Source organism: Lathamus discolor, chromosome 7 (assembly GCF_037157495.1).
Source record: "Lathamus discolor isolate bLatDis1 chromosome 7, bLatDis1.hap1, whole genome shotgun sequence".
Classification (NCBI taxonomy): Eukaryota; Metazoa; Chordata; class Aves; order Psittaciformes; family Psittacidae; genus Lathamus; species Lathamus discolor.
The window spans coordinates 4,362,005-4,388,667 of record NC_088890.1 but is presented as its reverse complement, the minus strand read 5'-3'; the positions used below and the strand labels follow the sequence as shown (position 1 = coordinate 4,388,667).

The window sequence follows — 26,663 nt, the reverse complement described above, 5'->3', positions numbered from 1 at the left end:
ATTCCCAACAGCCAGCATGGCTCTGTAATGCGCTGTGTGCTGCCATCTGTTAAGTGCGTGTCTGTGACGCAATGAAATTAGCAGTGCAAATTAAAGCTCACTCCAGCAGCTTCAGAACATCAATTCCTGCCTAATACTGTGCATCCCAAGGGATGCATGTATCAGTAATATCAGAATTCAGGAAGTCACTAATGAGAATCGTTCTCTTGGGAAATCCATTGTCAGCTGTTGCCTATCAGAAAGCATATTATTACATGACACCTTGAAGGATGCGAGTCCCAAATAATTCCACACGCCAGGAAGCTTACATTAAACACCCCAACATTTTAAATGGCAACTATACAGATAATGAAGAGTTAAGTCAAGTATATTCCTACTAGCTAACTCTAAGCACTGGTAAATGTCCTGCTGTCACAAAATGGCTCAGATACCAACATGCTCAGCAGTACTCATATGTTACCCAGCAGCATTGTAAGCAAAGTGCCACCCACATTTATAGACAGTTCTGTTTATTGGTGGGTTTTGTTTTGCTGTAACAAAGAGGAAGCTAACCAAGGTATCACCAGCTAAATGGTAACACCTCAGACTATCTCTATGAGAACTGAGGAATGAAGTAGCTTCCTGCATCTCCAGCTTTTACCCCTTTCTTCCACATTCAGTCCTAAAATGCACAATTTTATGGAATTCTGTAACTCTGCAACACTTTATGGAGCAAGGGAGCATTAGGCATTGTACAGCAGCTGATTCCACCCAGGTGCCCACTTTGTTTTTTGTCATTTAAGAGGAAACACTTTCCAACAGACAACTAGGGACACATGCATCTTGTACCCATCATGTGGTATGTCCTTAATTGTATATAACAAGCCAGTTGTTACCTCATCCTCGTGCTATGCACCCCACCAACAGTTAGCTGCTTAGTGGGCTCAGCACCGTGTTTTCTTGAGTCCTGTAAGATCATCCGTCTGAACAAAGTGCAAGGAGGAGTAGATCCCTGGGCATGCGGAGACCTGGCTGTTGTTTGTCACGTGTACGTGATTGCTCTCACTTGTTTACAGGCTCTCCCTCTCTACCAGATAAGTACCGCCACTCTCGGGAGATGATGATGTTGCTGCCAGCCCATCGGGACCGACCCAGCAGCGCCATGTATCCCGCAGCTATTATGGAAAACGGACAGGTAGCAGATCTCATTTCTGTCAGTTCAACCCCTGAAACTGTGACTTTATTTTTACTCTTTCTGACCACCTTAAAGCTTCCCTTTTTATTTCCGGAAAGCACACCACCTAGATTAGGATCATTTTGCAGAGGCAGTGCAACTTTTCATCCCCTACAGCCACACCCTTTTGTAGTCAAGTGCTACAAATTGTAATGACTGAAAATTGCAAATACATCCTGTGAAACCCTTCTTACTTCCCAACTTTATCCTGTGAGCCCTGATCCACTGCAGGTAGTCACACTATTTTATTGATTAATTTTTCTAGAACCATGGCCATCCTTTGAAGCCTAGCCTCAAAGTTGTTTCTGAATAGCTTTATGGTGGTCTCCAGAGGCTGAAATAATATGCTGATACAAGGTTTCCAAACAGTCTGTGCCTGTATCTACTACTTTCTCTAAACCAGCTGAAAAATTCAAGAGTGCCTGCATGTAAGCATTTTAATCTGGCCCTGGCGTGCACTTTTGAAGGGAATCACTTCAGTTCACATCAGAGAACTCCCTCACAGCACGCAAACCTCAGAGCATGCACACTCAGTTCTTTCAAATTATACCAAAGCAAAAGGTGAGCTCCATAAGGGTACATAATGCATTTGAGCTGATAATGGGCATGAGACCAGGCCAGACATAGTTTGAAGTAACTCCTCCAGAGAAAACAAGCATCATGACACATGAGTCCTTGGCACTGTTACACTCGCAGGATGCACTAGTGTTCCACTGCAGTACTTGCTAAGGTAGACACAGCCTAAGGTTCCCATGAATTTTTTAGTTAGGAAACTTTGTTTAGAAGAAGCCTCAGGGTTCGGCACAGCTGGGCTGTAAATGGTTTCTTTTCTTACTTTTCTTTGCTAACTTTGTTCTCCCTTAGCCTCCAAACTTCCAGCGCGCCTTGATCCAACAGATGATTGGACCATGCAAACCGTGCAGTGATCCCAACCTGTCTGTGGCTGAGAAAGGTACTCTTTGTCCTAGTTGGCATGCATGCTTTCTAAAATACTATTTCTCTGTTCATGCTACAGCAAGTAACAAATGGGCTTTTGCATCTCCTGGCAGAGTGCGTTCTTTCACATTGTTCTAATTAACAGTTTAATTAACTGGGCCTTCTGCCAACCTCTGGTCATTTCAGATCATTCACACAAGGGTGGAGTTGCACAAACCTCTTTATTTCAGAAAGCTTGTTACTGAAACAAATCCTGCAGCCTTTCTCCAGCAAAACTTCCAAAGCAGCATGAGAAGCTGTCTGAAAGAGCGCAAGATTTGGACTGTACTTTAAAATCATGAGAGATACTGGTTTTTTTAATATGCATTTATTTTCCCAAATATTAACATCTCCTGGAATGCCCTTCTGGAGTAGTTTTATGTTTATTGAAGTTTATTATTAGGAATGTATACTTTCTTATCTCATTGCTTTGAAAAAAATAGGCAGAGCCCCTGCAGAGAAAGAAACATGAAAGAAAAGTAAGAGTTGGTTTGTCTGGGGCCAGAGCAGAGGAGGAGCTTGTGAAGGGGGTGGCATGGACAAAGTGATAGGCTCAAAAAATATTACCTAAAAAGCAGCATTCTGAAAAAGCAGAAAAGAGCAAAATTCCTGAGTCAAAATCTGAGACCAGAAGGCTGCCCAGCAATTAACAGTCTCGTGTATTGCTGGGGAAAAATGGTACCTCACAAGGTTTCTAAGGCCAGGAAAAACCATCGCAACTCTCTAATCTGACCTACAGAATGCACTCCGTGAGACTCTTATCAGTAGTTTGGTTTCAGTGACTGTCCCTGAACTGAACTGTATCTTAAGGAAAAAAAAAAATCCTAATTTTATTTTAGAATTTCTAAAAACTCAGCATCCACAACTTTACCAGTGTCACAGCCTTATGGAGCAGTCCAGCTTGAAACCAAGAGCCAACCTACAGTTCTGAGGAAGTGGCAGAACGATGGCTTGATGACAATAATACATGATGACGACAGAGTTCAGAGTTGGAGGTTAGGGGTGAAGAGAGCCATCTTAGCTCAAGTGTTAGTTTGAACTGAACATACAACAGAGATCTTTTTACTGGACAGAAGAAAGATCTAGAAAAGGAAGTAAGAAGTTATTTATTAGCTCTCTGGGAAGAATGCTTGTATTTGTATTTGTGGGCGATCCTATGCAAGAGTGTAGTTTACAGTGCAAAAAGAAGGCAGTCAAAGGCAGAAGAATCCCCTCCAGAAACCCGAAGAAACCATGAAAGACACCAATGATGTTCAGTAAGTGTTCTTAGGGAATGGCTCTTCAGCCAAGTTGGCAGCATCAATGCAATTACAGGCATCATCATTCTAAGTCAGGATGCCATGTGTCTTGGGTTTTGTTAACAGTCATTCCCTGTGAATTCACAACCCCCTCCCCTTCCTTGCCATGTCAGAAGCTCAGCTCGCTAATTCTCACTGACAGCAGGGTGACATCAGTCGCCTGGAGCAGAATGGTTCAAATGCAGCTTCCCTACTAATTAAACTTGGCCACTGAACACGGTTACAGAGAGAGAGATGGGCAAGGACAGAGCACTGGGAGCTCCCTGGTTAGGTTCCTCCATGAAGCATTTTGGATAAAACACTGGTTTTAACAGGCAGCAATCACTCTCCAACAGCATCTAACCTTAGGATTTCCAGCACTCCTAAATAGTAGTAAGAAGGCCATGAATGAGGGAATACTGAGAAAGTATAAATGGATTATGCACTGGGGTACTAGGTTCTCTTCTTCACATTCTTCTTCTGCATCTCAGTGTTCAAAAAACCAAAACAAAACAGAAGCCAAGCACAACACTCACTTCACAGCCCAAGCCACTGAGGTTTTGTTCTGCCCTTTTCACTTGCTGCTGGTAAACTGCAGGAAATTGTTATGCATCTTGTCTCTCTGTTTTAGCTTTCTGACACCTAATGCAGTAGTGCAGATGAGAGCATTCTGGCATGTGTACAGGGTGCTCAGAAAATTCACCTGAAACCACATTACTTGTCTTGAGATGTAGCCCTTGGTTTGAACCTGTTCTCTGTCAAGTTTCTTACTGTCTTCTTTGTGTGCCTTTCTCAGTTTTGAGGGTCTCTCTTTAAAAACATTTACTTTATGGGTTTTTTTCTGTCTTACGAAGCTGTCACTTTGCAATCTTTTTTGCTTTAGGGAATATTAGGTCTCAGGCAGCCTGTGTTCATGTTAACTTATGAACTAAGGAGAAAAAAAATAACACCAAAGCAACCTTTCAGAATCATTTTAGAAAAGAAACATGCCAAAACATGGCTGCAGGGATTTTAATTAAGGAGAAATCTTCTTCAACTGTCAAATTACGTGTTTATTTCTCCAGGCTTCCATTTTCCAAATGGAAGATGGAAACAGCTGTTCTTATTTCAGTTTTCTTTGGTAGGCCTCACTGAGTTATTTTGTTTTCCTTTTTTCTTTGCTAATCTGAAGAAATCGCTTATTGTTTTTAAATACACATAACAATTACTGCCTGTCTTCTCAGAACTAATTAGGTCTTGCAGTGTGTTTGGAAGAAAGGAAGGTGCATTTTAATGTTTAAAGTTGACAGAATTCTCAAGATCTTGAAAACTGTTCATGTTAGAAGCAGCTTTTATTTCTGCAGAAAAACAGATTCACAAAAATCATACTCAGCATCTGTTGCATGAGCAAAGCCTTCCTCTCTATATGCTTCCTGATTAACAAAGACATGATCTCTTCAGGTGACTAATACAAGGAGTCTGAACTTCTGTCTCTCTTGAACTCTGATCAAAACTCTTGATCAGCTCTGTAACTTAGTAAATCAGGGCTTTAAAGTCATGGTTTCTTTTGTAACAGACTGAGGTGTGACTTCCCTCATGTCCTTCATTCAGTGTTCACTTAGCCACTGTAGTGTAGCAACAGACCTTCCTGTGTTTCATGTGGGTTCTGCCACATGTTCCTTTCTGCTCTGTCATCACTTAACACCAAGCAGAGATCTAGCTGCTGTTCCATCAGTGAGATTTCATTTCTACTTTGTCAGTGGTTGGCAAGAAAAAAACCCTAGCAGAGTTCTATTGCTCTTCAGACCTGAGAGAAAAGAGCCAAGGGGTCATGGCAGGGAGATGGGCAGACTAACACTACAATCATCTAACTCTTGCTTCCTTAACTAAGCAACCTATAAACCTACTTAACACACTGTAGACTAGACAATGTCCTTGTATGCTTTCAATCCTCCTGTTCAAGTCCCTACAATCTGTCTCTCTACTGCTGAAGAGCCCACTGGAAAGCCAGTCCTTCTGGCCAGCCCACAACCCCCCTGTTATATTTCCCAAGTTAAATCTGTTTCAATCCTTCAGCTGTGCCAGCAGCGCCCAGTAGCTGGAGCCTAGACAGTGGAACCAGAGAGACCCTGCCATTCCTGTCTGCCCACGTTGGGAGCATCTTGGCCCTACCAGTGCCTCCCCGAAGCCTGCCCCATGGTAAGGAAATGCCCAGTAGGCCTGCTGCATAAGTCCTGCAGAGAGAAATCTACACCATCTGAAAGCTGACCTTAGCCTTTTCCCCCACCACCACCATATGAAAACAAATCAGAAGCAAAAACCCAAAGTCTTTCCTGGTCTGCTCGGTTTGCACTGGACAAAGTTTTCAGTTCTTTTTCTCAAAATCTTCAAATTTGTTGCAGTCCTCACAGTAATATGGACTAGTGTATCTTTTTGGAGTAGAATTAGGTGTGCGAGTGTGAAACTTCGCCTGGCTTCGTGACCATATTTAGTAGTAATTTAAGGTTACAAAGCTATTAAATGAAACTTCAAAAGTTCATTGTTTTATGAGCCTGTTGCCTTGCCATGAGACCCTAGATAACAGGGGTGGATGGAAATATCACTGCACTTCTCGTCAGCATTTTGTGTATGACAGATGCACTCTACAATACCTGTCAGAAAGGAAACTCTAGGCTGGAGTTACCAGCATTTGGAGCTGTAACCTGGCATTACAGAGCCTAAACCCCAGCTCTTTGGCTGCAGTGAGGCAGCACCAGTCTGCATTTCTGATCCTTTTCTCATTCTAGGACACTACTCACTGCACTTTGATGCCTTCCATCACCAGCTCAGTGATGCTCCTCCGGCACTGCCTGCACGAACGTTGCGCAAGGTAAAAAGCAGGAAAGGAGAGAGGGATGTAGAAGAAAAATAACAAACTCCTGAAGGAGTCCCCCTCCTCTGCCCCCTCCAAGCAGCTTTTGAATACAGAAACACTGTTTTTAACATGCTAGTAAATTACATATGAGAAAATCCACTGAAAGCTCATAACCTATTCCAGAGTTGAATTCTGTAGAAATAACTTACACATGTTCTAGGCTCTTTCACTTTCCTTCTTTGCATCATATACTGTGATGCAGGCCACCCTGGTTTTCACCTCAACTACTGTTTAACAGCTCCGGTGGTGGTAAATGCACTTGTCTGCCCACAAGAGGTAATTTCATACAAGTCAGGGGAGGGTACATGTAATGCAATCAATCATCACTGACATTCTGAACAGAGAGAACTCCACCATTGTTAACAACATTGTCAAAAGCTGCAATATGGAACAAGGTGCAGCACTGCCTCGTTTTGTCAATTTTAACCTGGTTTTGTTTTTCTCTGAACAGTCTCCTCTTCATCCTATCCCTGCATCACCCACCAGTCCGCAGTCTGGTCTAGATGGAAGTAACTCCACTTTATCCGGTAGTGCCAGCAGTGGTGTTTCTTCCTTGAGTGAAAGCAATTTTGGACATTCTTCTGAACCACCTCCTCGCACAGACACCATGGATTCTGTCCCCAGCCAGGCCTGGAACACTGATGAAGATCTAGAGACACCCTACCTCCCTGTCAGGTACAGTCTCTCTGAGCCTGATGTCCTAGAGTCGCTCAAGTCCCAGCCATGCCGAAGCCACTCTGCTCCAACTGGAGTCATTCCTCAGGACACAATGGACCCTCCTGCTCTACCCCCCAAACCTTACCACTCCCGGCTGCCAAACATGGAGAACGAGGAGGGGATGATCATTGAAGATGATGACAAACACCGCCCACTGCATCGTAAAGTGTCCCAACCAGTGAGTGGTGGAAAGGAAGAGCAGGCCAGGGTAGCATGGGAGCATGGCATCAGCGAGCAGTAGGGACAACTCCTGGTAAGCAGCCTGCATCATCATTCCAGGTCTGACTACAAAGCAGAGAGAGGAGGACTCGGAGAACAGCAAACCAATTTTCTACTGCCGCAAGTTTATGTCTGGAGCCCCAGAGCAATTGGGCCAGCATGGGAGGTTGCTGCTTTCCTTTTTAATTTCTTTTTACACCTTTCCGTTATGTTTTTTAACTTTCTGTGCAGTGGACAGTTTACTCCTTCTGCAGTTTCTTAACCACATCGTATGGCAGATGAGCCATAGAGACTGGTAGAAGCTGAAAAATATACTTTTGAGCAGAGGGGGAAAAAAGGGGGAATGTGGCAAGTTGATTTTGAAACTGCTTTCCTCCTGGTTCTGAGACGCACACAAGTAGAAGCAGTTGCACTAGGGACCTATTTCTTTGCTGTACAGAAGTGAAAGCTCATTGCTGAAATCAGGGATTCTATGAACTGTCAGGCTGGAAGGTGCATGAGCTGCAGGCTGTGGAAAGATAGAAATTCTAAGAAGAAATTGGCTCTTTTGAGAGCAGGATTGTACATATCTGTGCAGTGATCTCCCTGCATTGGTTCATAGGTGCTGAGGCAATCTAACCAGTGCTGATGCACTGATTTCCAAGATATCATTTCCAACAAACTCTGCCTCCTTTGTTTTTTATGTACTGTTTGATTTCTTAAATTTGGCTTTCACTGGCTAAACCAACCTGCTTTCTCATTGGAACCATATGCTATTCATCTGTGCTACAGAATGAGAGGGGGTTAGTAGCCATTGGAGCTGCAACCTAATTGTAGGCCTTTCCCGTGCCCACCTTTGGGCAGGCTGTTGACACCAGCATTTCTATTCCAGTTAAAAAAAAAATAAAAAAAAAAAAAAATACACAACCAAATTGAGTTTCTTATGCCACAAGCTGGTTGACTGACCCAGCCAGGAAAGTTAAGGTGGCTTAAATGCATCATATCCAACAATCCTTGCCTCAGGGCTGAACATCACAGTTCTCACCAACTTCCATCCCCCAGGAGCTGAGATTCATTCCCTGTTATCATAATGTCCTCAGTCCCCACAAAAACCTCACTGCAGCTCGTGTGCAGAAAGAATCTCCGTCCCTCAGAGTAGGCAGAGAACACCAACATTCAAGAACTGCCCAGTATATAGTGTACACCCTACAGTCAGGGATCTTAAAGGCAACCTGTAAAGAAGAAATGTTGCTTTCCTCTTTTGCTTCTTTACAATGTATAAAGAAGCTTTAAGAGCTTCTTCTTCTCTATTCTGGAAGGTTGATTTCTTTTGTCCTCAGGCAGCAATACAGCCTTCCCCCCAACCCCTCCATCACCACCTTTGTTTTTATTGACAGATTCCAGAACAAAACCAAGAAACACAGCTATACAGAGGTGAAGACAGTACAAGCTTATGAACACAAAACAAGCCTTTTAATCAGTATTTGCTTAGTTCAAGTACATGACAAACCAGGAAAAAATTCTGTGGGTAACTAACAGAACCAAGATCTGTTCTTTGAAAAGAATACTGAGAAATCTTTTCATTCCTGTTTTCCTGATTTTTTTTCAAGGAACTTTAATTGAGAGTATCAAATATTTATTGTATTTAGATAAGCAACATTCCTTCCCCTGACCATGCCCACACACATCTCAGCCTTTCTTAGAACCCTCTTTACCCACAGACTGCAAAGCATACTCCAGAGGATGGGAACATACCACCCTCTTTCTTACCACTGAAAAATCTGAAGTAAATTCAGGTCAGAGACTTACCTCCACCATAGAAATTAGTGTCAGAAACAGGAATAGCACGCAACTTTTATACTGAATTCTTGCCCTAACCACTGAGTTTCTCATGCCACAAACAGCATAAAGAAGCAAAAAAGGATTATTATAAATCTTTTACAGGTCACCTTTAGCACTACCTCTAAATACAGGACTGGGCAGAGTACATTGCTTCTGAACTCTCCTAAAGATGGTCTGTCTGTACAAAGCCTGGACTCAGCGGTTGTATGAAGGGGATTTTAAGAGGATTTGTTTATTTTCTTTCTCAAGCTCTAGCCCATGCAAAACTACTAAGTTATGAATTTGTTTCTTAAATGGCCTATTTGGCTGGAACAAAGTCTCTCTTGCTTCCTCTATTTTGTTACTAACACAGGCTGCTTGTAATCACTATATCCTTCACAACTAAGACAACAATAATAAAACCTGGCCTATAGTGGATGTTTCATCGCCAGCAGGAAGGAATTTTCCAATGCTAGGACAGTCCTAACCATTAAAGAACCAAGCTGGATCTCTGATATAGAACGCGTGTGAAAACTCAACTCAAAATCATGTTTTTGGTGAAGGTAAGTCAAGATAATTCCTTAGAAGTGAGTGAAATATGTTCACATATGCTATTCTCCAGTCTGACTGACACTCTTCAAGTGAAGGTTTCAAGAGAACTAAGTATTCAATTCCATCTCCCCTGCCCCTATTGGGGTTTTTTGGGTTTGTTCGGTTGGGTTTTGTTGTTGTTTGGCAGGAAGATTAACAGTAGTAAATGTAGTGACTTACTGAGCTTCCTTATTGCAAAAAAACAGCAGGTATTGCAAATAAAACCAAGAATGCAACTAACATGGGACTAAGTCCCAGTCAGCTGGAAAACCTGCCCACTAGAGCTGTAATCAGTCTCCTAAAACATACCATCCTGCTCTGATTAAAGACATTGTACTACAGCATTTTGGGAGTCTGACATCGCTATGTATTTGTAAGGGTTTGAAGATCAATCAGATCATGTATATAAATGCCTTGTTAATGGCAGTGCCACGCAGAGAAGAACAGAATAAATTGCTGAATTTACCAAATTTAAGCTTCTGTGGAGTTAAATTTCTGTTACTGTTCTGGTATCTGCCAAGTGTTCTGTCTCCCTTTTCAGTGCTTGCCTTAAAGGGGACAGAAGACAGAAAGACTTAAGATTTTGGGAATGTTGGAACTAATACTTCTTGGAACTAATACTTCTCTGTAGGGTGAGGTGTCTGTCTTACAGCATAGTACAACTCCAACACCAAGCTCGGTTCTGGAGTAGGAGGAGGCAACAGCAGTTGTTGCACTTGCCCAGCAGGACTGAAGATTCCTTGTATAAACCACAGCAACAGGATGTTTTGAACAGGACCTTGTCATTCTATATTTAACTGTAATTCAAACTTAGTATGTACTTGCCTTCATTGGGTTTTCTTTGCGTAACAAAATAGCATGTGCACTCCTGAGAAAATTGGTGGAATTCTGCTACAAATCTCTCACAGGCCCCATCTGAAACAAAAAATGAGAAGGAACTACAGTAGTAGAAGAAAAGCAATTAAAACAATTTCTCTGAATCCTACAGTTTTTCTCCAATGGTTGGGTCAGGTTTATTACTATGTGCAAGACCAAGATTCTTTTCCTCCTTTTGGTTTTTAGCTTACTTACCCTTTCTTAGGTAAGGGATATTGCATATCCCTTCTGTGGGAGAATCAGCCAAAACTGGGGAGGCTGGAGAGAGCAAGAGCCTTTGGGAAACAAATTATGTGATATTTAAAATTTCCTCTGATCATGCTTCTTTGTAAATACCCCCATTTGAATGCTGTGTATTTGTACAGGAAATTGAGCAAAAAATGTATAGATTGTGATGTCTGACTGGTATTCTGCCCTGTAAATGTGTTTTTAACCTCTGGCATTCTGTGCTTATTTAAAAAAAAGGCAAAAACCTCTAACCACTTCTCTTTTGTGTATTCATGTTTAAAATAAAATGAAAACAGCTATCTTATCTATAATGGAAATCCAGTTTAAAAGGAAACAGAATAATTTGTACAAGTGTCCTAAAGGTACTTCATTGTATATATTGTGATAGCATGTTTCCAGAACCAACAAATAAGTGGTGTGAATTTTAGATGTAAATATCTACCATTTGTTTTGGGTTTCTTTCCCTTACCCATACACTCGACTGCTGTGATGTGGAATTAAAGATTAATACCTGACATTAAAACAGTAGAGCTGTATGTTTGTTGTTGTCCTCCAGCCAGGGTTATCCTCAAGCTAAACCCTCAGGTTCACGAGCAATGTGGGAACAGCCATCGCTTTCCATTTTTGTGTCAATGAGGACAATGGGGGTCACCAAAAGGGCCTTGTGGCTATTACATCTTGTGAGGGAACAGCTTTCACATTATCCTCTTAGCTGACAGTATTTTATTTAACATCAACTTCTTAAAGCAAGCACCAGACACACCCACCAGCCAGTCCATTCAGGTGGATTTACATTTACACCTGGAGCAGCCAGAGACACAGTTTTGAAGCAATACTTTCAGAAATGAGCTGAATCAGAGCGATTAGCTCTCCTGTATGTAAGTTGATGCACAGAGCATTACTTGATGAGCAACACATTACTTCTTTTATTGCAGTAGCAAGACATTTTGGGAGTGATGTAATTTCTCAATCTTACGTATTTAAATACTAATCATTTTAACAGAATAGGTGGGAAAGAATAGTAATCATTCATACACACAGAAACACAGCTTTTGGGAATTAAAGGCCAAAGTGACTTCTACATGCAGGTAATCTCAAAGATGGGCCTTTTCTTCTATTACCACTAATTAACCAGGTCAAGGAACAGAAGACACAAAAAGTAACCTTTCTCCCATCCTGTCTTGAGGAACCAACAAAAAAAGACCCAAACTTGTCCAGATGTTTAGCAGTAAAATCTAGTAACAGCTGCCCACGGGCTGTACACAGACTGCCAGACCACCCCTGTCATTAAGTCCAGGCCACCTACAAATATAATGAGAACAGAAAAACTGTAACAAGATACTTCAAAGTGCATCTAAAGTACCATGGTGTGGCTCAGCTAAAGAGTTCTCCTGCCATCTGAAAAACAGTTGTATAAATCAGACCCAAGCACAGGAATAGAAAACTTTATTTGGCACAACGAAAGATATGTAAAGCCCTCAGCTTTAAACAAGAGTTAAGAAAAAAATCTACTTTCTGTTAAAACCAGCATCTTTTTCAGTACAAGTAAAATACTTAAATTATTAATTTATTTATTAAAATAAAATTGAACAGTAAGTGAAAGGTGAGGTCAAGGATATCATCAGGGCTGGCTAGGGTGCCTGTGACTCAGCCCTGTACCCCATGTGGATTATTTTCACAGGCCAGTGGAACCCGAATGATTTCCATAATGTTGGCCATGACATGAAGGGTAAGGAATGAAAGATACACTCAGGCTGGGTGGGAACCTGCTTGATATCTCCAGAACATCCAATTCAAAGCAAAGTCATACCAGGTTGCTCACAGTTTTATCCAGATGGGTTTATGTCATTGTTCAAGCCCACCTGGTAACTCAGAACCATGCCACCACTCACTCACCATCCCCTCACTTTATTCTCCCCTGCTCCTGGAGGGAATGGGGAGGAGAATTGAGAGAATGTAAACCCCACAGGTTGAGATAAGAACAGTCAGTAACTAAAGTACTATGCAATACAGAACTACTGCTGCTACCACCAATAATAATGATAAGGGAAATAACAAGGAGAGAAAATATAAAGCTAAAACAGCAAAAAAAAAAAAAACCCAAAAAAAAAAATCCCCACAAAAACCACAAACCAACCAACAACAATAAACACAAGTGAGGAACAATGCAATTGCTCACCACCCGCCGACCAATACCCAGCCTGACCCGAGCAGCCATATACCCTTCAGGGTGACTCTCCCCCAGTTAATATACTGGGCATGATGTGCTGTGGCATGGAATACCTCTTTGGCTAGTTTGGGTCAGGTGTCCTGTCTCTGCTCCCTCCTGGCTTCCCATGCCCCTCCTCACTGGCAGAGAGCATGAGACTGAGGTCCTTGATCAGACTAAGCATTATTTAGCAACAACTAAAACACTGGTGTATTATCAGTATTGTTCTCAGACTAAACTTGAGAACACAGCACTGCACCAGATAGGTACTAAGGAGAAAAATTATCGTTACATCTGAACCCAGGACATTCTGAAAAACTTCCATCCCTGGCAGTACATACACCTTGGGAAACAGCTTCCCATGTCTGATTCACATTATAGCAAAAGCTTCTCTTTCTGCTGAGCCTGACGCCAATGTTTGAGGCCACTGCCTCATATGGTGCTCCTGTCTTGCACCACAGTGTCATGGAAACCTCACCATAGGCAGTACAAGTCTGTTACATCCTCCCTGCAAAGCACTCCATTGTCTAGGCTGAACAAGCCCAGCTCCCTCAGCCTCTGCTAAGAGGGGAAGTGCTCCAACCCAAACCATCTCTGTGGCCCTGCACTGAAATTCTGTCACTTGCCAATGTATCTCTGGCATCGTGGGGCACCAAAACCTGGGCAAGTAGTGTGGATACAGTGTAACAAGAGGCAAGCAGAAGGACATAATGATTTCCCTTAGCTGTGCTCCTGCTCATACAGACCAGGATGCTGTTGGCCTTAAACAACGATGTTGATATTTTGCCTGAAGTAACCCAGGGAACACCAGAGCCTCCCACAGAGCTGCTCCCCACGTAGGTAACCCTTGGTCTATGGCTTTAGTCTGCTGTAGGGGAAAGACTGTGTATTTATTTGTCCTTATTCGATATAATGAGGTTCCTATTGGCCAATGCTTCCAGCCAGTCTAGGTAACTTGGGACAGCAGCCCTGCCCTCCAGTGTAGTGTCTGCTCTGCTATAAATGTTAAGAAAAACAGGTAACGTGAGACATATTACATGTCATCTATAAATGTTATGAAAAATATCACCTCATCCAGGTCATTAAAAACACATTAAACAGGGTAGGTTGCAGGACAGGACCCTGCTGCAGGACCACTGCTTCCTGGGCTCCTGTCTTGCACCACTAGTGTCTGAGGCCAGGGTGACACTGGTCAGACTGAAATCTGAACACCACATTCAAACACCTCTCCTTAGCTAAATTAAAAAAAAAAAATACATACTTCATCACAGTTTTAATCTATGACTTGTGCAACTCAATATGAATCACAGAATCATACAATCAACCAGGCTGGAAAAGACGTTTAAGATCAAGTCCAACCTTATTCACCCAGTACTGCCAAGTCCTCCACTAAACCATGTCACTAAGCACCTAATCTACAAGAAATACTACCTTGCAGCTCTCCTTTCAGATGGTTATCATTATCAAGCTGATAATAAAAAGATAAAATGAAGATTCACCCCCTTACACCTCTACATAAATATGTCTCTACCTGTAGGCTTTTAACAAATCACAGACACAGAGACACAGCCAATATTCAGAAGGATATATACACACACACTAGGCCAGTGCCAAGAGGTCCTAACTACAGGCATTCTCCTTACCATCATAAGACAATTCACATACTGCTTCTCCCTTCTCACAGGGCTTACTATCAATCCTACATAAATCAAAACCAAATTTGGAATAGTAGTTCCACTACACTCCAGCTTCTATTCCGCCTTTGTTCACAGCAATAGCGTTGCATTTTTCCACCAAACTAACATGGTTTCACCTCTACCCTGAAAAAGCACACTCTGTCCTCACGGTCTAACACCTGAAGCTGAACCCCTCACCCACCCTGACAGCTCTACACTGATTTGCGTTCTCAGACTGCAGAGCCAGCAAAAGTCCAGTCCACAGAGCAGTCTCACCATGAATACACAGCTTCCATCCCTCACCTAACTTGACCCTCTAACAACTCCAGCCCCCACAGAGTTACCAAGCCAAATGAACTCTCCAGCTGACTTTGAACATGCTACTATGTCCCTGTAAGCCTGTAGTGACTGGGTGATTAGCCCAGAGAAGAGAAGGATTCAGACAGACCTTAGAACAGCCTTCTGGTACCTAAAGGGGCAGACAAGAAAGGTGGGGAGGGACTCTTCATCATGGAGTGTAGTAATCAAATGAGGGGGCAATGGCTTTAAACTGGAAGAGGATAGATTTAGATTAGATATTACAAATAAATCCTTCACTGTGAGGGTGGTAAGACCCTGGCACACTTTTCCCAGAGACGCTGGGGCTGCCCCATCCCTGGCAGTGTTCAAGGCCAAGTGGCACAGGGCTTGGAGCAACCTGGTCTAGTGGGAGGTGCCCCTGTCTGTGGCACGGGGCTGGAACTAGATGAGCTTTTAAGTCCCTTCCAACACAAACCATTCTGTGATTCTATGACCTCTTCTTATCAGGCCACTATTTAAAAGCTGAGCATATGTAACTCCCCCGTTAGCCCCACCCTGCTTCCATCTTCCCTCTGTACTTACTGGGCCACCAAAGAGACATACTGCAGGAGCCCCCAGCACGAAACAAACATTTAGAGCTACCTGGTTCCTCTTTATTTTCTTAATAGCAGTTTCAGCTATAGCAACTGCCCGGTTAGAAACAACTTGAATCCCAACTTTGGCTTTATCAACAGGGAAAAGAAGCAAACCATTTCAATGCTGGAATCAATTTCTGCTTCTAGCAGTTCCTTCTCCCTAACCATGCCCTTTTCTGCATGCAGAATTGAAAACAGATATCCTGTTTAGGTATTATTTATGTCACCCACCCTTCTCTCTCTTACACATGCCCAGATACAATAGAATAATCACAGAATCACAGAATCCCAAGGGTTGGAAGGGACCTAAAAAGATCATCTAGTCCAACCCCCCTGCAAGAGCAGGGTAGCCTACAGTACATCACACAGGAACTTGTCCAGGCGGGCCTTGAATATCTCCAGTGTAGGAGACTCCACAACCCCCCTGGGCAACCTGTTCCAGTGCTCTGTCACTCTTAAAGTAAAGAAGTTCTTCCTGATGTTAACGTGGAACTTCCTATGCTCTAGTTTACACCCACTGCCCCTTGTCCTATCACTGGATATCACTGAAAAAAGCCTAGCTCCATCATCCTGACACCTACCCTTTACATATTTGTAAACATTGATGAGGTCACCCCTCAGTCTCCTCTTCTCCAAGCTAAAAAGACCCAGCTCCCTCAGCCTCTCCTCATAAGGGAGATGTTCCACTCCCTTAATCATCTTTGTGGCTCTGCGCTGGACTCCTTCAAGCAATTCCCTGTCCTTCTTGAACAGAGGGGCCCAGAACTGGACGCAATATTCCAGATGCGGCCTCACCAAGGCTGAGTAGAGGGGGAGGAGAACCTCTCTTGACCTACTAACCACTCCCTTTCTAATGCACCCTAAGATGCCATTTGCCTTCTTGGCCACAAGAGCACATTGCTGGCTCATGGTCATCCTCCTATCCACCAGGACCTCCAGGTCCCTTTCCCCTTCACTACTTTCCAGCAGGTCACCCCCCAACCTGTACTGGTACATGGGGTTGTTCTTCCCCAGATGCAAGACTCTACACTTGCCCTTGTTAAATTTCATCGTTTCTCCCCGCCCAACTCTCCAGCCTGTCCAGGTCTCGCTGAATGGCAGTACAGTCCTCTGGTGTGTCAGCCACTCCTCCCAGTTTTGTGTCATCAGCAAACTTGCTGAGGGTGCACTCAGTTCCCTCATCCAGGTCATTGATGAAAATATTAAACAGCACCGGTCCCAGCACCGACCCCTGAGGAACTCCACTAGTCACAGACCTCCAGCTAGATTCTGCGCCATTGACCACAACTTTCTGCCTTCTTCCTTTCAACCAGTTCTCGATCCACCTCACTACTTGATCGTCAAGCCCACACTTCTTTAGCTTATCTATGAGGATGCTGTGGGAGACAGTATCAAATGCCTTACTGAAATCAAGAAAAACTACATCTACCGCTCTACCATCATCCCTCCACTTAGTCACTTCCTCATAGAAGGCTATAAGGTTGGTCATACATGACTTCCCCCTCATAAAACCATGTTGGCTGTTCTTAATGACCCCCTCATCCTTGATATGCCTAGTGATGGAGTCAAGAATAAGTTGTTCCATCATCTTTCCAGGGATGGAGGTAAGGCTGACCGGTCTATAATTACCCGGGTCCTCCTTCTTGCCCTTCTTATAGATTGGTGTGACCTTTGCCATCCGCCAATCCTCAGGCACCTCGCCCGTTTCCCACGACTTACCAAAGATGATGGAAAGTGGCCTAGCAATGACCTCCGCCAGCTCCCTCAGCACCCGTGGGTGCATTCCATTCGGACCCATCGATTTACAGATGTCCAGTTTGCATAGCTGATCCCTAACCCAATCCTCATCTACCAAAGCAAACTCCTCCTTTGTCCTGACTCCTTCTGGGGCTATAGAAATCCGGGGCCCTCGGGGAGAGTCTGCAGGAGTAAAGACAGAGGCAAAGAAGGCATTCAGCACCTCTGCCTTCTTTATATCCTCTGTCTCCAGGGTACCCACTTCGTTCAGCAGTGGGCCTATATTGCCTCTTGTGTTAGTTTTATTTGCTATGTATTTGAAGAAGCCCTTTCTATTGTCTTTAACCCGACTAGCAAGATTGAGTTCCAAGGAGGCCTTAGCTGTCCTAATTGCCTCCCTACATCCTCTAACAACTGTCCTATATTCCTCCCAAGCGGCCAGCCCCTCCTTACATAATCCATAGATTCTCCTTTTCCACTTGAGTTTGCCCAGCAGCTCCTTGTTTAACCACGCCGGTCTCCTAGATCCCTTACTTGACTTCCTACTCATTGGGACACTCCGATCCTGAGCTTGGAAGAAGCGGTCCTTGAATGCTAACCAACTATCTTGAGACCCTTTACCGCCTAGTACACTTTCCCATGAGACTTCCCTTAGCAGTTGACTGAAGAGGCCAAAGTTGGCCCTTCGGAAATCCAGAACTGTGGCTTTGCTAGGTATTCTATTCCTCCCACACAGGATCCTAAACTCCACCATCTCATGGTCACTGCAGCCAAGGCTGCCATTGACCGTCACCACTTCGACCAAACCCTCCTTGTTGGCGAGTACTAAATCTAGCAGCGCTGCTCTCCTAGTTGGTACATCCACCATTTGCATTAAGAAATTATCATCAATGCACTCGAGGAACCTCCTAGACTGTGAATGACTGGCTGTGTGAGTTTTCCAGCAAATATCGGGGTAGTTAAAGTCCCCCACGATGACTAAGGCATGTAGTCGCGAGGCTACTTCCAGTTGCCTGTAGAAAGCCTCATCAACTCCTTCATCCTGATCAGGAGGTCTGTAATAGACCCCCACAACTGTATCACCCGTGCCAGTCTGCCTAGCCTTCACTGTAAAACCACTGATGCCCTAGAAAAATGGAGTCACAGGTCTACATTCTATACAGTCACATGTAACACTAAATTCCTAGCAGACTACTCATCAATAATCACAGCACTCTGTGGTATCATCACAACTAGTTCCAGAAGTCTGCAAAAATAATTATCAGAAGTCACTAGGGGTTTACTCCTCACTCAGCCACATGCTCCAGCTCTAAATCATAGAACAGTTTGGGTAGGAAAGGGTCTTAAGATCATCCAGTTCCAACCCCCTGACACAGGCAGGGATGCCTTACACTACAGCAGGTTGCTCCAAGCCCTGTCCAGTCTGGCCTTGAACACTGCCAGGGATGGGGCATTCACACTTCTTTGGGCAGCCTGTTCCAGTGCCTCACCACTCTCACAGTAAAGAATTTCTTCCTTACATACAACCTAAATCTCCCATTTAAGTTTAAACCGATTGCCCCTTGCCCTATGTGGTGGTGCATCCCTCCCTCTCTCTTCTGTACCCCTCTACTTTCACAAGAATTCCTGTTAGGCCCCAGCCTTTGGACAGATGGCAGGAGTTGGGTGGGTGGGTGGGTGGGTGGCTTCCTGGCCATATCAGGAACTCTAATTGCCTAAGAGAAGCACCACACAGAGAACAAGAAAACCTGGATACTCCCTTATCATATCAGGAGTTCTTTTGAGATGGTAAATTATTCCCCAGCAAAGATGTGATCCCAGGATGAATATTTACACATACATATGTGTATATATGTCCATACATCTCCATGTCCATACATCTCCATCTTAGTGTGCCGTGTCAGTTTAGATACAGAATTATAAGTGCATGTATATTAGCTTCATTAATCAAGCATTGTAGAAATCTTGTGATTCATTTTAGCAATACAAACTGCTGTTAAATTACATTTGGACTCCCTTAGATATAAACCGCTGACCAGGTCTGAGACTAAGTCTAGATCCAGCCACACCTTGTCTCCTCTTTGAGAAGAGGTTTAGAAAGCAACGGGGTCTAGTCTGAACCTCATGACTCAACAGGTTTCCCTTATCCTTTTCACCTTTAATCCCTCTACCTCAGTTTTCCTTTTAAATTCCATTAGACCTAAACTGTTGTCCACATCTGACATTAGGCTCTGTCAGGAGTCCAGCCACACCTAGGCTCCATCAGGAGTCTGGGAAGCAAGGGGCCTCCAGTCTGAACTTTGTGACTCAACAGGAGGGTTTCCCTTATTCCTTTGTATCTTCAGTTTCTGTAAATACTATTTCAATTCAACTCTGTATAAATCACTTTCATAGAATCATAGAATCATTTAGGTTGGAAAAGACCTTTAAGATCAAGTCCAACCATTAACCTATTCTCAATGAAAACAAGCTTCAGACATTTTAATTCCTGCAACAGGAGTGGCCTGATAGGATTTCTTCCACACGTCTTTACATTTTTATTCCAGTGCAAGTGATCAACTACGAAGTGATTTAGCTGTAATGAAAGCATGAAGGAGAGTATCAGCCCTTTTCTGAACTAGGGAGAGAGGAGTTTTCTGGAGACAAATCTAAGGCTAGATACACAGAGAGGATCATTCCCCAAACCCAAATAAAACCACCCATATCCTGTCACACAGCCTGTTCTACAAAAGTGTAGAAAATTCCTATTTTGTCTGAATAGCTGTTTTGTAACTGCACTCCTTTGATAGTTAAATTCAGAACTGGGAGAATTCAGGAGCTTCACAATAAGGAGGAAGTTTAAGCCCTACTTCCAACTAATTAATAAGCCACTTCATCTTGCAGCTCTCTTGGCCACTATTCTGGTAAGAAACAAGGGTAATGTAAGTATCATAAACCACTTAAGTGACTTCAGTGGGCAATCAGCATAAATTCAGAAAAGCCAATAACCTTCTGAAGTACATCAATATTGAGTAATTCTGGGAATCATTATGGGCTGGCTTTTAAACCATAGGCAATAATACCACTACCAAACTTAACAAACGTATTTTGAGCAATAACAAGATCTAGAAAGGTGAAAAACCACCCCTCTGTCTGGTAACCACAGGTTATTTATTCACACTGGTGAGACAGTATCCTAATTACTACTCACCTGTGAGGTGATCTTGGCTGAACCCAGCTGTTCCTCCTCCCCTGCCTCTCACCTCATCAGGTTTATAATTTGCAGCTGATGACCTGCAAGAAAATTCAGGCTTAGAGACTGGAAAATTCCCTGCAGCCCATAGCTTTGCTTGGAGCAGCTGGGTTACCTCTACAGTATTCCTGTACCAAGGAACTCACCAAGCTGTAGCACAGGGCTATATGACTTTGCCTCTACCTTCTTTTACTAAACGGATATCCTAAAATGCGTACAGTTAAGACATACAGCCCCACAAGAATAAAAACACCTATCAAAGTGCGCACTCCTCACACTGACCTCCATTTTCAAAGGGATGTGGGAACGAAAGGCAACAGGCCAGTAACTGGGTTAGTAAAAATGTAAAAAATAAATGAAATAAATTTAAATGAATTTGTTTGCTTGACTCTGCAAACAGCCACCCAAGAAGCCAGTAACAAGGTGCACACGGGTTTTTATTGCAACTACCCAGCTTTCAGCTATCCCCTCAAATACATCGGCTTTGTAACTCGCAGGGCGTACAAGCATAACCACAAGGCACCAGCTAAGGGCTCTTCACCAGTGTGGACCCTAAGGCTGAGGAGAAGCGTGGCTGCACTCTCCATGGCCCCACTGAGCCCCTCACTCAATCTCTCCCCACACACCTTCAGCCCACAGGAGCCTGCAGCTCCCACAAGCACCAAACCCCACACTGCCTGAGGGCGTCGGGCATCCACCTCACCCTCACCCTCACCCTCACCCTCACCCTCACCCTCACCCTCACCCTCACCCTCACCCTCACCCTCACCCTCACCCTCACCCTCCAACACGGCCTGCAGACAAAGAGCTCCCCTCGCACCGCTCCGCTCCGCTCGGCGCCAGGGCAAAGTCTGACCCCTCAACACAAGCGCGCCGCAGGTGTGAGAATCTGCCCCTTTACAAGATGGCGCCCACAGCCCGGCGGGAGGAAGCGCACGAGGAAGTTTTGCCCTTAATAAAAATGGCGGCCGAAAGAGGCGGGGAAACTCGCCGCGAGCCGGCATTCCCCCGTCTCCTCCAATCAGCGGCCGCCAACTCTCCCGTGGAGGCCGCGGAGCGACCAATGGGAGGAGGCAGCGTGGAAACTGGGCAGGGAGCGGGCCAATGGGGCGGTAGTGGCGGGCAGAGCCGGCGCGGGGGCGGCGGTGCCGGTGCCGGTACGGCGGGCGCAGTGCGCGCGGGCTGCCGAGCGAGGCGGGATGCGGGCGGCCCACGGGCTCTGGGCGGCGCTGGCCCTGCTCCTGTTGCCGGCCGGCAGCCGGGCCCTGCGCGACGGGGAGTGCGAGGGTGAGTGGGGCCGGCCCGGAGGGGGGACGGGCCCGGCTCGGCTCTGCCTGGCTCGGTTGGCGGCCCCGGGGCCCTCTGAGGTGAGGCCGCTCCTTACTGCTGCTTCCCGCAGCCCGGTTCGCCTGCTGGAGCGACGGGCCGGGAGGCGGAGAAGCCCCGCGGCGGGCCTCGGCGCTGGGCTCCGGCCATACCCCGCCCCGCCGACGGAGGGCAGAGGCAGCCCTGCGCCGCCGGGGCCGGGCCGGGCCGGCGGGGCGGTTCCTCCCGGGACAAGGAAAGTCTCCAACGAGTGCCCGAGCGCCGGCGGGCCGCCCGGCAGCGCTGCTCCGGGTGCCGGGGAGCTGGCCCGGGGCGGGGCCGCGTGTCCCGCGGGATGGGGCCGGGAGCTCCGCGTCGGGAAGTTGCCGGTCGGTTCTCGAGGGGGGTCGCGGCAGCGCAGAGCTCCCGCGGGAGGGGAAGGCGCTGACCGCTGGAGACCGGATCGTCTCCTTTTCGAGCGCGGATATCGGCGCCTCGGCTTCGGCGGCGCGGGGCATCTCCCCGCCAGCCTCTCGAGCCGGGAAGCAGCGATCGGAGCGCTCGAGCAGGGAGCTGCTACGGGGCAGCGAGTGCGGTCACTCACCGGGTCTCCATTGCTCATCACAGCACTACGTTTACCTTGGCTTTGCCCCTGGCTGCTGGAGCACTGGGCATCCTCTCTTGAATATGTAACGCCAGCAGCGGTGCTCAGCCCATCTCCATCGAACTGGGCTTTACCTGCCACCTGGATACGAAAGCCTTTGGGGTGGAAGCTGTTGAGCTGCACAGCAAATTAAACTGCTCTTGCTTGGTGGAACAGATTTCCCAGGGGAAGCAAGAAAAACACCTGAGATGGGGCTGCTGGTTGGGAGCTTGTGGTACTAATACTCATCCCTCCCTCCTTTTTGTAGGGAGAGAAACAGTAAGACGGAGGGGGAGGGAACATAGAAATCAAACTTTCAGCTGCTGTCCCGGCACTAGGTTGGACACGGGTTTCCACTGTCCTGTAGCCATCGGTACCACTGCCTGCAACATCTCCATTCTTTCCAAAGGTTTTTACTTCCAAACAGCACACAGTGGACATCAGTGTGTGTCTGTGACTGGGGACAGACCGATGTGAGGGAAACGATGGTGGTATATGCAAAACAGTATTTTCCTAAATGGCCCAGTTTATAGTTACCTCGAGTTTTAATATGACTGCTAAGTTTCTACTTGGTCTCATGATGACCAGTACTGGATTTCCTATAGCTACCCAACTCCTGTGCCACAGTGTGTGTTCAGAGTTGAATGCAGGTTGCTAATGACAATGGTATCTGCCAGTCCTTTCCTGGTGGGGTGAACAAATCACATAAAAGACATAACTTGTGCCTTTCCCTTAGAGGTAGGTCAGTGCCTGGCACATCTTTCTGGATGTGATGAGACCCCACAGACCCCTCTGCAGGAACTGGGGCCATGGAGCTCTCAGTCCAGGTGATGCCGATGCTCACAGGCGAGTGTGTGAGCAGCCGAAAGCAAAATCTGGCACTCAAACGAACTTGCAGCTTCCTTCAGTCACCCCATCACACAGATCCTGCGTGGTGTGGTTACCATAGGCATCTGCCCTCCTCCCTGTTGCACACAGTGCTGTGCTTAGTCTGGAAGTGTGCAGAGCGACGGCGGCCAAAGGGAAGTATGATGACTGCGTTGCAGGTGCCCTCCCCACAGGCAGGAGCTTGGATCTGTCCTCTCAACTGCTGGTGTGCTTGTGGGAGTTCTGTTATCTTTAAGACTTTTCCTTGTTTCAGTCTGAAACCAGAAGCTTGTGGGACTTAAGAAGTACATCAAGTGGACAAAGTGTGTGATCACATAATTTGTTTTTCTTTTGGAAATAACTTAAGAACTGAACCAACTTGATAACCAGTGACACTGTATTGATAAAACAGCACACATGGAGTCTGAACGGGATTATGTAGAGGGAGTTGTTTTTTTCAATCGCAACTGGTTTTGAAGCCTGACACCTGACAAGTTGTTTCCCAAAGCAGCGGCAATAAGAGAGAGAATTAAGTTTCCACTGCTTTGTCTTGTATCCCTCAGCAGGATCCTGCTGCTCACTCAGGAGAGTATGTAGACACTGGACACTTCATGGATCTGGTTTCTCAGATGGTCAGAACCCAACCAAAAATACCAGGGCACACTGTTGATTCTCATGTGCCTTGAAAGACTTACTGACATACGTGTGAAGTCACTGACTGCTAATGCAGCTTCTAGAAGTTCTGTTCCCCAAATCCCTTATTCTGTTTCCTGCGAGTGCCCTCTAAGAGCTGCCATGAGGTTACTGCAGTGGTGGGTAACTCCATCCATCTTCCCTTCCAGTGTGCGTCGTGTTCCTGGGAAGGTTCTACCAGAGTCTAAAGGACAACGACGTTGAATTCACACCTGCCAGTATTGAGAAGGAGCTCTTAAAATCCTGCAAAGAAGCAAAAGGCAAAGAGAATCGCCTGGTGAGTAGTACAGTTCAATGGTACTTGCATTGTGAGGGAGAAAGTTGTAGAATACTTGGCAAATGCAGGGAAACTGGTGCTTCTGAGTTTGTATGATTTGGTTTACCAGTTCTTCCTAGTTCTGTGGGCACAATTGGTCCTGTATTTTTTATATAAGGGAGGACTTGAGGTGTTCAACCTTCCCACCTTAAGCCCACTGCCCCACCCCCAAAGCCCCCAATCTGTCAACAGACATCTTAACTGGCTGACCTTCTTCCTCCCTGTTACTGAAGTGCTGGGGATTACAAAGTTTTTACTTGCTGTAGGGCTTGCTTGTGCCTTAAACTGTATTTGGGGTGCTATATAAGCTGTTAAAATACTTATGCTCTCTGGCTGTCTACCTGAAAACTAAATAAAGGGAACCTCAAATTGTCCTAACCAAAGAGAGAGGGCAGTCTGCAAATGAAGAGTCCCAAGGAAGAGGCCCTGAGCTCTCCTCAGAAGAAAACTTCAGAGAGACACCATCAGAGAGGAGCACTTCAAAAAGTCTTCCTCCTTGAGCAAAGAAAACCACTCGGAATCCAGTTCCATTTTTGAAAGAGCTGAGAAACAAGATGACCAGCCTGCACAGCTTTAACTGCAGTGTGATGGGAAGCATCTGCTCAGCACCCTGGACTCAGTGTTAGGCTTCCTTTTGCCTGTCTTTAGCAGTCCCTTGGAAAGGTTTGGTAACAGTAAAACCAAGTGAAGAGAAAAGATGGGCAGAAAACTCCTTTTAGAAGCATCTTTCTGTGCATGCCTACCTCATTGTTTTCTCCCTTCTAGTGCTATTATATCGGGGCCACAAGTGATGCAGCCACCAAAATCATTAACGAGGTATCAAAGCCCATGAGTCATCACATCCCCGTGGAAAAGATCTGCGAGAAGCTAAAGAAGAAAGACAGTCAGATCTGTGAACTAAAATACGGTGAGTGGCCAACATAAGAGGAAAGGCCTGTGCTTTTCTGGGGTGTGGATCATTTGGGGTACAACAGCATGCTGAAGCTGCTCATTCCTAAGTTCCGTAGCAAGATCGCTACTCCGAGTAACTGCACAACCTGGGTTGCCCTCCACGAACACCCTAGAGGGTTTTATGTAGATGCTTGGGCAAGATTGCTGCTACTAACCCTTTTTAGCTCCTGCAGAGCCTCTGATCTGCCTTGGACTGAGTAACTCTTAGGCCTATCTGCACTACTGTGCCCAGGCCACAATTTGGAGTATCCTATCTTGGAGGGTGTGTGCAGTAAGACTTGTCCTGGGGCTGAGGTTTGAGCTCTGTAACCCCAGGTTCTGGCAACGGGTCGATAAACACCTCTTCCTCACCTCTGGTGTCTGCTCAGAGCATGTAGCACTCTGTTTCTTACCACCTTCCTTGACCTTTCACGTTCCTGTATGCTCCAGTGTGTTCTTCCTGAAAAGACTAATACGAAGAAGTCTGGGAAATGCCTTCTTCTGGCTGCTTTTCTGTACCTCTGTCCTTCCGTTCCCTGGAGACACCCCTTGGATTGTGGGTCTTTATACTTCTCTTTTCTCTTACTAATGTCCTGTTGCTTCCTAAAAAGCTTTTTTTGTTGTCATCATTTGCCTTTCCTCTGAAATCACTCTGCTACCTTTTATCTGTCCAGTGGAAGAGAGAATTGAAATATTGCTGCTCAGATAATAAAGGGGCTTTCAGGGTTGTCGTGGAACTCCTCCATCTAAGCCGCACCCCAGCTTCCTGGCTTCTAACAATGACTTTTAGTGTTTAAAACCCTCCTCTGCTGTCAGAAGCCTAACTCGGAGGTGCCTTCTGCCCCCCGGGAGCCTGGCACCTCGCTCCCCCGTGCCTTCCTGCTCCGCAGCAGCCGCGGGGCTCCTCTCCTCGCCGTCCCCGCGCACGAACGGCCCCGCTGAGCGCGGCTCTGCTCTCCCCGCAGACAAGCAGATCGACCTGAGCACCGCGGACCTGCGCAAGCTGCGCGTCAAGGAGCTGCGGCGCATCCTGGAGGACTGGGGCGAGGCGTGCAAGGGCTGCGCCGAGAAGTCCGACTTCATCCGCAGGATCCACGAACTGATGCCCAAGTACGCGCCGCGGGCCGCGGGCGCCCGCGCGGACCTCTGAGGCGGCGCGCGCTGTACCGCGGGGCGCTCATTAAAGTACAACGGTCTTTACCGGGCGGACGCGTGTGCTGTGATTGCGGGCCAGCTGCGGGATCGCTGCGTACATCCACGCGCGCGCTCCCGTTATTCCCGTTATTCCCGTTATTCCTACCGCCGGGATGCGGCGCTGCCCGCGCGCGCAC

At 45.9% G+C, this 26,663-nt stretch overlaps 2 protein-coding genes and 1 long non-coding RNA gene across 4 annotated transcripts in view; 2 read left to right on the top strand and 1 right to left on the bottom strand.

Moving 5' to 3' along the window:
* DOCK3 (dedicator of cytokinesis 3) overlaps positions 1–11,312 on the top strand; it is a 208,073-nt gene extending 196,761 nt beyond the window's left edge. Inside the window, exons 50-54 of the mRNA XM_065687003.1 lie at positions 1,056–1,174; positions 2,078–2,165; positions 5,521–5,643; positions 6,231–6,313; positions 6,810–11,312. Of these exons, the coding sequence (XP_065543075.1) occupies positions 1,056–1,174; positions 2,078–2,165; positions 5,521–5,643; positions 6,231–6,313; positions 6,810–7,316 (920 nt within the window). The 3' untranslated portion in view covers positions 7,317–11,312. The remainder of the gene's footprint in view (positions 1–1,055; positions 1,175–2,077; positions 2,166–5,520; positions 5,644–6,230; positions 6,314–6,809) is intronic.
* LOC136018095 (uncharacterized) overlaps positions 1–21,490 on the bottom strand; it is a 48,045-nt gene extending 26,555 nt beyond the window's left edge. For both annotated transcript variants that reach the window (XR_010614234.1, XR_010614235.1), the window contains exons 1-3: positions 21,360–21,490; positions 20,537–20,619; positions 10,511–10,600 (exon numbers count right to left, since the gene is read on the bottom strand). This is a non-coding gene — a long non-coding RNA (uncharacterized LOC136018095). The remainder of the gene's footprint in view (positions 1–10,510; positions 10,601–20,536; positions 20,620–21,359) is intronic.
* A 202-nt stretch (positions 21,491–21,692) lies between these two features.
* On the top strand, positions 21,693–26,537 carry MANF (mesencephalic astrocyte derived neurotrophic factor). Its single transcript, XM_065687160.1, has 4 exons — positions 21,693–21,865; positions 24,236–24,363; positions 25,168–25,309; positions 26,298–26,537. Exons 1-4 carry the CDS (start codon positions 21,778–21,780, stop codon positions 26,480–26,482), a joined length of 543 nt encoding a protein of 180 aa, XP_065543232.1. The 5' UTR covers positions 21,693–21,777; the 3' UTR covers positions 26,483–26,537.
* Positions 26,538–26,663: the final 126 nt, after the last annotated feature.